Consider the following 10,928-nt stretch of genomic DNA (forward strand, 5'->3'; position numbering starts at 1 on the left):
CATGTTCCAGAAATGGCTGAGCGGCACAACACTAAACAGCTCCTGAAGCTGGCCCGGGACCTGGTGTACAAAGTGCAGACGCTGATTGAGAATAAATGAAAGGCCTGGGAAGGGAGAAGTGTTCGGCGAGACGTCATGAACTCCCGTCCAATACTTCCTGCCCCATCTCCTTAAAGTGCCATAACTGTGACAAAAAATCTTGGTAGTTCGACACATGCTGCTCCCTAAGGTGAAAGTACCCTCATATCTGCTCTTACGCTGTTGGGCTTGGGCATTAGGGGAAGGATCCTCTGGTTTAGTTCTCCACTCAGCATTCGTTTTCAGTGATTGACCAAAGATCCGTAAACCTTCATTTTATTTCTTTTTTCAAACCTTTTGACTTTGGAAGCCAGCCCTGAGCAGATGTTTCCCTGCCTTGCTTTGCTTTGAGGGTAGTCCTGCTGCTATGGTTTCCATCTTGAGCAAGAGCACTTTCCAGACAAAGCTTTCTCAAGGCTGCTGGGCTACAGGCTGGCTGCACTTCTGCTGGCCCTGGGGTCTGCACCTCCCAGGAAGCAGCTTCCCCTGCGACAGGAAAGCCAGGCTGCACCCCTCTCAAGCTAGTAAGAACCAGGTGGGTCTCAGTATTCTGCTGTGTGGGAGAAGAGTGCGGCTGTGCCTTCAGAGGAGATACTCTGATCTGACAGACCCTCTTCCTACTCTGGGTTTTTGTTTTCCTTCCCTTCCCCAGGCTTTACTACAGTTTGCTCCTCAGCCTGTGGCCAGAGCATGTGGAGCTGCAACCAGCGGATGCCATGTAGTTAGGTGCCAAAATCAGAGCTGAGCTGTACTGACAAGTCTGGTTCCAGTTGTGGGTCCTGAGCACTTGGAAAATCCGGCCTTGAGCTGTTTTGCAAATTCAGGGTTTTGTCCCCAGCGGGGTCTCTTGTGCTTGTGGGGCCCAATCCTCAGTCCATTGGTGTCAATGGAAAGGCTCCAAGTGGTCATCAGTGGGCTTGGATCCAGCCCATGTGGAGAACACACCAAGCTTAGTGTCCTCTGCTCTGGGCAATTCCAGGGCAGCTCCCCTGCAGTGGGATGGTCTTTTGGACCACTAGACCTGTGGCCTGTAGCCCCTTGGCCTGCCCATGTGCAGCGGGAGAGCTGAGCTGCTGTGTAATTGGTGAGGTTAGTGCGGCCAAGAGTTTGGGATTATTTTTCAACTCAGGTAAAAAAAAAGTCAGAGAGAGAAAAGGTGGGTGTTAGTGGCTTAGTTCCTACATGCCCAGGAAGGTCATTACCCTGGATAAGCCAGTACAGGATTGCTTCTAGCAGCTGGGAAAATGCTTTGCTGTAGCTCTTTCAAGGGGACTTTCTCTCATTGTACTGCAAAAATCTGTTTGCCAGCCATACAATGTGTGATCAATGTGTTCTCTCTTCCTTCGCTCAGCTCCCTGAGCAGGGCCAGGCCAGAGCCCCCTGCACTGAGGGAGTGGTGTTCACCAGCTGGGGAAAGGGACCCCGCTGTCCCTCCTCCTGCAGAAGCCTCCTTTGTACTGATGGTGTTTGTGTTTATGTGTGGTGTGTCTCAGATGTTGCTTGCAGAAGAAGTCCAGAAGAAAACAGTGCGTGCTCCAGAATCCACTTGCACAATACAGTGAGTCAGGGTGCAGCCATGTGCACAAAGCAGTTCATCTTTCAGAACTATGGGGATGCAGAGTCTGTAATTACAAACCAGGGAAAGGCAGTGCCTGCTGACCTCTTTGGCTGGAGAAGAATACAGGGCCAGGGGAAAGCAGAGGAAATCTGTCTTCTCTAATTATTCATTTTGCAGGCTATTTGTGCTTCACCCATATGAGGTAGGAAATCCTTTGAAGCAATTTCCTGCCCAGGGTAGAGCCAATCTGCCATATTTCACTACAAAAAGAGCTTCATTTACTGGAGAAAACAGTTTGCACTAGCATCTGAAACCGAAGAAGCTGGGCTTTTAACCTTCAGATTCAAATATGAATCTCTCCTCTTGTCCTCAAGCAGAGTGCAAACCTCACGCCTGCTCTGGCGACCTGTTCCTGATTCTAGACCATGTCGCTTTTCAGATGTTAGAATGGATAAATAATCTGAGTAACCTTGTTCTAAATGGGAAGGGGTCAAAGTGACACCTTCTCATAGCAAAGCTAAGGAATAATAACCGTTAGGTAGGCATTAATAGTAGTATTTTATCAAGCAACAACTCTGATGACCCTAGATTTCAGGCTTTTTTTTTTTAAACAGATAGCTGAGAACCCTGCACAAATATCTGCTATCTGTATTATGTGAGTGTGTCTTTGGGCCCATCAATAGCAGTGTTTTTGAACAACTTCTAACAAAAAAGTATTTATTTATTCTATTGACTGTACATTACTGTGTGTCCTTGTATACTGAATTCAGTGAGTGTGAATCTTTATGCAAATGGAGATATATCTTTTCAATGTTGCAAACATATCTTGTAAATGTTTACTGGGAAATTGTGTCTATATATACAGTATAGAGAAAAAATGTGATTTAAGTGGGATATTTTTTTTGAGGAAAAAAAAAGGAATCTTTACTTCTAAGAATTGTGTGGTTCTCTATAGCACCTACTCAATGATGTGCCAATCTGTCACTTTCCTTGTACTGTGAGAATTGCTCAGTTTACATCAACAGAAAGCTCAGTGCACATTAAGAAACCATTTAATCTCAGCTTTGTTTGGTTTCGCTCTGATTAAAAACTGTGGAACAGAAACAGAAATGATTATTTTATCCCTCATCCTTCAATGGAATCACCACAGGTGGCTCTTTTCACCCCACTGATTTCTGTGGGACTCTGCATAGGCACTGGGGTCAGCCTGGGTAGAAGTGATTGCAGGATCAGGGCCTAGTGTGTTTTGTTGCAGCAAATTACACTCCCCCAAGAATGTAATATATTAGTCTGTAGTTAAAGAAACCCTGTATCCATTTAGCTCAGAGAGTTTGAACGTTAAACGGATCCCAGGCTAGTCTCCAGGAAAATAATGAAAAACTTAGAGGGATACAGTCTCCTCTCACTTTGGGTACATCTACACAGCAGGGCTAAAGTCAAATTAAGCTACACAACTTCAACTACATCAATTGTGCAGCTGAAGTCGAAATAGCTTAATTTGGCTTTTGGCGCTGTCTACATAGCAGGAAGTCGAAGGAAAAGCTCTCTTCCCCCGGCTTCTCTTACTCCTCATGAAATGAGGGTTACTATGAGCCGGAGTAAGAAGTCCTCCAGCTCAACATTATTTCGTTATTATGGTAGTGTAGATGTGAGCAGTGCAGGGGCATGGAAGGCAGGGACCCTGGCTAAGGAACCTGCTGGGCTGCTGGCTGGAAGCTGCCCAGGTAAGTGTCTCCCAGCCAGAGTAAGCCTCTGGCATCTGAGCCTCTCCTTCCCCCAACCCTCTGTCCCTACTCCTGCATCCCTACCCCATGTAATCCAAACTTTCTGCAGCCTTGCTACAGCCCCCAGACCACTTCCCAGATACTACACCCCTCCTCAGGTCACAACTCCCTTCCAGACCTTGCACCCCAATCTGCTGTTCCTGGTCACAACCCAAATCCCTGCAGGCCCGCCTTCATTCCTGCCCCAGGTTACAATGCCCTTGCAGACCCTGCAACACCTCCTGCACTCCTGCCCCAGGCCAGAATCCTCTCTTGCTCCCATACTCCTCCCAGACCCTGAATCCCAATCCTCTGTCCTAGGTCACAACACGACCCCCCACCCTTCTATCCCAGGTCACACTCCCCTCCCAGACTCTGCACCCCATCCTACACCCCAGTTTGCTGTCCTAGGTCACAGTCCCCTCCTCCACCCAAACTCCCTCAGAGATCCCACACCTCAGTCCCACACCCCAAGCTCCCTTCTCCATCCTAGACACTGTACCCGCTCCATTAATATCATGGAAGAGTGTGGCCCTAAACCACTTACTCAATTCTTGGAGTGCCCCCCCATTAAAAATTACTGCCACCCTTGAATTAGAATAACGTGACTGTGATGTCCACTCCCATCCATCAGTGGTTTAAATACTGTAGAACCATGATGTGTGTGAACACTAGTCTTACAAACAGCATTACACAGCCCTTTATGTGACGAGCGAAAAAAATCACATTTTAGTGGCTGAAAACTGAGTTGCTGTCACTACATAGTCTAATGGCTCAGTGCATCAGGAATCGCTTTTTGGCAGCTCAGAGGACAAGAAGTAAGTGGTGCTGAGAACCATACTGCAACATGAGCACCGTACCATTTTCAGTGTGAGATGTTAAATTTTCTGAACTCCTTGATCACTAATTAGATATAAATAGGGGTTCTATTGTAATAAATGGGAACTGACCTCACAGGACTCTCAAGTAATATACATGGGGGTTGGTGTGTCTAGGGCTCCAACTGGATAAAATCCACACAGCAATGAATGGGATAATTGCCCTGTCTATAGACAGACCGGAGATAGCTTTAATCTAACTAGCTCAGGTGCCAATAGCAGGAAAGCCATGACAGCATTGGTTAGCTGCCTCAGTACATACCCAGGTCAACAGTGTAGATATACCCTTAGTACCCACTTGTATCCACATAATTTTTGTGGTAATGTGTATCTTCACTAGCATGCACTGTATGTATGAGTTGAAGGTAAATGGGGGCCACCTTTTAAATCAAGCTTGTATTGTGTTCCACGTATAGAGTATCAGTTCCTATTGAAATTGATGAGCATTCCGTAAGCCTTGTGTATGAGACATCTAGTTCGTACACTGAGTGGTTTCCTTCTGGTAATTTAAACAGAACGAGTTAAGAGGGTGGCCATTGGGAAGGAGCTTGATTGTGGGTTGAACGGATAAGGATGTGGTAAGACAAGTGGAAAACAAGCACATACTGAAAGACTTGGGGTCAGGGCCAGTCAAAAGCTGCTCAGAGTTGCAAGAAGAAGATTTTGCTTGTCTAGCTGTTAAACTTTTTCCCTCTCCTGAGTCCTTTCCTTTCTGTCTGAGTGTGCCCCTGTGCCATAAAGGCCCTAAAACTTAAGAATCACCCTGCATTTTGTGGGAAAACAGTGCCATATCAATTAGAGAGACAACAATTTTATTATGGCATAAGCTTTCGTGAGCTGCAACTCACTTCATCAGATGGGTGAAGTGAAAGACAAAGGAGACAAATAGAGATGCAGAGATGGGAGTGTTACATCAGAGCTACTTCCATCAGGTTGGATGTGAATAAAAAAAGGGAAATTCCTTATGGTAATGAGTGAGCCATTCCCATTCCCTATTCACACTCTTTCTTATGGTGTCAAATTTGCATATGAATTCCAGCTCAGCACTTTCACAGCTAGACATTGGAAGGCAGGTCAATTCTCACTTACAGACAGCCCCCGAACCTAACACACACCAGCAACCATGCACCCCATCACAGAAACACTCACCCAGGAACCAATCCCTACAACAAACCCTGTTGCCAGCTCTGTCTACACATCCACCCTAGTGACACAATCCCAAGGCCTACCTACATCAGCGATACTACCTAAGGCTCATTCATCTGCACATCTTCTAATGTGATCTAAGCCAACATGTGCCAGCAATGCCCCTCTGCCATGCGTATTGGACGAGACTATATGCAGCCGAATAAATGGATGCAAATCAGACCTCAAAATGGTAACATACAAAAACTAGCATGAGAACATTTCTTTCTTTCTTTGCTATGGACTTGCAAGCAGACAAAGTGCCTTTTGACACTAATGGTGTATCTAGACTGCAGGTTTGTTTGGGTTTTTTTAAGTAGCCTTTTTTTGAAAAAACTTCACCTGCGTCTAGACTGCAGCCACGTTCTTTTGAAAGTAAATCGAAAGAATGCGGCAGTTTTTTTGATCATGGTAAACCTAATTTTATGTGGAATATGCCTGTTTTTGAAAGTACGCTTTCGAAAAAAGGTGCTATTGAATGCAAATTGTGCTTTTTTGAAAGAGAACGTCTAGAAAAAGCGGCTTGCTTTTTTGAAAAATCTGCTTGTAGTCTAGATGCTTTCTTTTGAAAGAGGCTTGTAGTCTAGATGTAGCCTAAGATAGAGCCTTTGGCATGAATATGTTAGATGATTATTGTGATATGGGGCATATTAGATGAGCCAGATTAATATTTTCGTTCTGCAACTCCTGGACGTACAATTACAGACTTGAAAGCTGCAATCCTCAAGCAAAAAAAAAAAAAAAAAACCCCTCAAAAATTGGCAGCAACTTGAAACTGCTGGGCTGAAATTCATATGCAAATTTGATTCCATCAAAATGGGTCTGAATTCGAATTGGGAATGGCTGACTCATTATCATAAATAATTTTCCACTTTAGATATTCTTACATTCTTACCCACATCCACCCTGATTGACTTAGCTCTGATGTAACACTCCCATCTCTGTATCTCTACTGTTTCCTTTGTCTTTCACTCCATCCATCTGATGAAGTGAGTGTAGCTCATGAAAGCTTATGGCAAAATAGAATTGTTAGTCTTTAAAATGCCATCAGATTCCCAACTGTCTCTGAAACATATCACTTTTCTTTCTTTCTTTCTTTCTTTCTTTCTTTCTTTCTTTCTTTCTTTCTTTCTTTCTTTCTTTCTTTCTTTCTTTCTTTCTTTCGACACATCAAATTTCAAAATCAACTATTTCAAAATAGATTCGAAATACAATATGCAATTTGTGTAGCACATCTTATTTTGAGTTTAGAGTGCTGTGTAGACGCACCAAAAGATAGAGCCTTTGGCAGGGGAATGGGTCAGACAATTATTGTGATATGGAGCAAATTAGATGAACCAAGTGAATATATTTTCTTTCTGCAACTCCATATGGATGCAATTTCCACCTTTAAAGACCCAGAGCTTATATAGGAAGGGGAAGGTTTTTGTAGCTCTGAGATCAGGTTGCTTTGTATACATTCTACTTAATGTCCAAAACAAACCACAACTCTACTCCTTTCCTAAGGGATTGTTAATGGATTCTTTGCCTGCATTTGAGCTTTCTGCAGATGTGACAACTCTCGATATCCATCTTCTTCAGCATTAATAAAGTGAGCATTTTAGAAGTGGTCTTTGTTCCTCAATGTGCTTTACATAGAAAACTTATTTCCTTTTTACCTGTGTTGAGACTAGATGGCCTTTCCATAAACAGTTCTCATACGGATTGACTTTTCTTGACAAAGACCAAGATTGCATCGAAGGTTGTGTCTATACTGCCATTTGCAGCATTAAAACTTTAGTTGTTCAGGGTGGGGAAAAGCACATCGCTGAGCAATAAAAGTTTTAGCACTGAAAACTGCCAATATAGGCAGCATTTTATCAATGGGAGTTGTGCTCTACAGTGGTAACCCCACGTTTGGGGTGTTTTTGAGAGAGCTCTCCCTTGGTGATGAAGAGTGACTACACTGTCCATTGTGCTACAGTGTGGGCAGTGTAGGTATACCTTTACTTTCACTCAGAGCCTTTTATTTTTTTGCAGCCTGTTAGCATATAGAACTTTGCTTTTGCTGCAGTCCAGCCAGCATTAGTGTTAATGATAACTTTTACTGATGGTTTAAAAGCCATCTCAAGGGAAGCAGTTGTTCCTGATGCTATAATGTAGACAGCATAATCTTATCTGTTCTGTTTGGGTAAAATTCACGTCTTAGCAGAGGACAGGCACAATCCATGTAAGTCCCTCTTCAGAGGTATGTAAGTCTTCATGAGCCAAGGCCATGGGTGAATTTTACTCCTACTTAAGTGTGTTTCTTATGACTAATTTTAACTCTCAGGTGACAGAAATCTCGACTTTCTTTTCTGTCCCCACTTATTCTGTCAATCAAGTGATTTCACTCAGTTGGGAGTTACTTTAGCGATAGTCTATAAAGAGTACAGAGTGCTCGTTCCATGACCCTTCTCACACAAATGAATTACCATTTTATCTTTAAAAAATTAAGTGACTTGAAAATATGCAGTGTAAGTTGCTGCTTTGTTTTGTTCAGCCAGTGATTGTCTGAACCAGTTTTATAGAGAAATAAAAGGGAGAGATTTTTTTTACATTTGATAAAAGTATTGAAAATATGGCACCCTTTTGATTTATCTATCTGCTTTGGAATCTTAGCTGATACCCGCAGTTTTAGTAATGTTTCCCATATTTCTTGAGCACGTGTAGATAGCGGAAGTACATAATTTGTTATTTATGAAGTGTATGTTTTCCATCAATTTAGAAATGTGATAAATATTGCTAGAAGGAATAATTAAAACTCTGCAGGAGATAAAGGTAATAGAATCATAGAACACTAGAACTGAAAGGGACCTTAAGAGGTCATTGAGTCCAGTGCCCTGACCTCACAGCAGGACCAAGCACCATCTAGATCATCCCTGACAGGTGTCTGTCCAACCTGCTCTTAAATATCCCCAGGGATGGAGCTTTGGCAACCTCCTTAGGCAATTTATTCCAGTGTTTAACTATCTTGACAGGAAGTTTTTCCTACTGTCCAACCTAAACCTCATTTGCTTCAAGTTAAGACAATTGATTACTGTCCTATCATCAGAGGCCAAGATGGTATTTTCCTAGTATTATACCTCTCTCAAATACCTTTCCATTTTTATTCCTTTGAATTTTGCTTCTTCTGTCTACAAACCACCTTAACTCTGCCCTGCAGTTATACCATGCAAGTTAATGATTCAAATTTTTTTTAGTTTTTCAGTCCCAGATTAAAGACTTTTAAAGATGTATTAGATTTTTGTGTGTGTTTGTCACTGAGGGAAGAGTTAAGATTGTTTGGGTGCCTTAATTATGCATTTCTGTAACTCAGCATATTTGGATTACTTTCAAGATTAATCTTAATTCTGAATTTCCTGGGTTTATAATGCTTGTGTTTTAAATATTCACAGCCTTCTTGTACTTTATTTTACTCTAAATTAGTGATGTGTGCACTCTAGTTTTTGTCAATTATTTCCTTTAAAAAAATACTAAAAAATTATACCTGAACACTAACTGAGAAGCCCAAAGAGAATGTTACTGCATGAAATTGCTCAAGACTTAAGGGTACAAAGTATCAGCCTTTATTTTTATTTTCAGGGCCAGGCTTCCCAGTAGGTTCTAACTGTGTTATAGGACTTGGAAGCAGGACTAAGTAGCCAGACTCTTACTGGCTCATTAAGCTGCATTTACAACCATTCTGCATTGCCAAATCAGTACGAAGCAACCAGAGTTTATACCCTAGTGTCTGTCTACTGCCTGTCCTCCACATTTCACCCTGGTTCACCACCCCCATGCCCTTTCTATTGGGTAGATCTAATGCAATGGACTGGTTTTAAAATGAAATCATTAGGATTAATGGTAATTTTTTCTGCTACTTTTCATAACTTATAGTGTCTCCTTTAGCAGCAGTTGGCACATAAAATTGTTTAGAAAAGCTCATAAAATTGCCTGCTTTCGAAATGGCCATCATCTCCCATTTTTTCCAATAACCATGAAGGCACGTTGCTCCCAGAGTTTAGACAGTGGTTCTGTCTGTGCCAGGAAGAGCTTGCTTGAATGGAGGAAGTGGACATCTTTGCTAAGGGCAACAAGTGACCCTACTCCCATTAAGAACAATAGAGAGTAGTAGCTATTTCAAAAGAGGGCAATTTTTCATGGGAAGGCTCTATAATAGAACTTTATCTCCAGCTCCTGCAGAAGGAGGGACTTTCAGCAATAGCTAAGAATGACCATTTATCTGAAACATAAATAAAAATCTTCAAATGTTAACCTATGCACAATTTCTCAGTAAGCTTTAACCATATGACAGATTTGAAGTCTGTGTTGTTTCCATACCAAAATAACTGAGGTTAAATAAAAAGGTCTGACACTGGATACTACATTTCTTAAAGGGACATAGTTTTACAAAAATTATTTTTCTCTTAAAACTAATTAATAGATTTACGTGTAAATTCTCAGAAAAATCATTTTTATCTAAGTGTGGAGAATTTGGGGAGAATAATCTGTATTTTTCATAAAAAGAAGTTGCATCCCTGCTTTATATACAAAATGCAACTCTGCCTTCACTATGGACTCATGAGTGGCACCTGTCTCATTCTAAACCTTATAATTCTAACTTTAGTTTTTGCTAAGTACAGTGGGAAACCCTAGAGCACAGACGTCTTATACATCCAGGAAATTAATGGTAAACTTATCACAAGGATGTGTTGGAAAAAGAATTAAATTTAACAGGATTAGGAATGTACTGTAGGAAATGGTGTTAAACCTCATGTTGCCCTACAGTTAATTGCTGCTTTTACCCATAGGATGCCATTTTGGTCTCTGGAATACACTCTGTATGAGAATAATGAGCATTGTAGCTTTTATTATAACGTTGTAGAAGTGCTGCTAAAGTCTGTCTGAGCATATTTCACTTTCACACTGTGGTATATAATATCCGTTTTATATTTTACTCATGCTTTTGGGTTTTCTTTGTAAAATGTTCCTTACTGTTATTGAGAAAGACAAACTAAAACTATATTCTCTATGGTTAAATGTATTTTCAAATCAATAAAATTCTGTCTGTTGTTTATCGCTGTGCTTTTACTGACTAGAGACACTAGAAAAGGAGTTGTAGAAAGTGTTGTATCTCTTTTAGCCTGATTCTTTACTCCTTTTTGCCATCAGTTACACTTAAGCATGTGTTATCAAATGGAATATGTTTTACACATAGGATGCAGACTTACTGTTTATGGCTATAAATGATGATGTAAGATCAAAGAAGTGAAGAATCAAAATCTCAGTAGGTACTCAAAACTCCCATTGACAAGAAAGCTTTTCATGGGTCAAATGTACACTGTGGGTTTTGTTACTTAAAAAAAATCAATGCTTCAAGTGAGTGCCTTTTTTTCAAAACATCCTTTGAGTGTGTCAGGAAAGCAAGATGCAGCTGAAGCCTAATCAACCATCCGAAGATACTGA

The 10,928-nt window shown here is 41.5% G+C and overlaps 1 protein-coding gene across 6 annotated transcripts in view; it reads left to right on the top strand.

Moving 5' to 3' along the window:
• Positions 1 to 10,539, top strand: part of SGSM1 (small G protein signaling modulator 1) — a 98,811-nt gene extending 88,272 nt beyond the window's left edge. For all 6 annotated transcript variants that reach the window (XM_075898859.2, XM_075898863.2, XM_075898860.2 and 3 more), the window contains one exon: positions 11 to 10,539. In XM_075898859.2, the coding sequence (XP_075754974.2) occupies positions 11 to 99 (89 nt within the window). In that variant the 3' untranslated portion in view covers positions 100 to 10,539. The remainder of the gene's footprint in view (positions 1 to 10) is intronic.
• The last annotated feature ends 389 nt before the right edge of the window (positions 10,540 to 10,928 follow it).

This window comes from Pelodiscus sinensis, chromosome Z (genome assembly GCF_052426305.1).
Source record: "Pelodiscus sinensis isolate ZL-2025 chromosome Z, ASM5242630v1, whole genome shotgun sequence".
Lineage (NCBI taxonomy): Eukaryota > Metazoa > Chordata > Testudines > Trionychidae > Pelodiscus > Pelodiscus sinensis.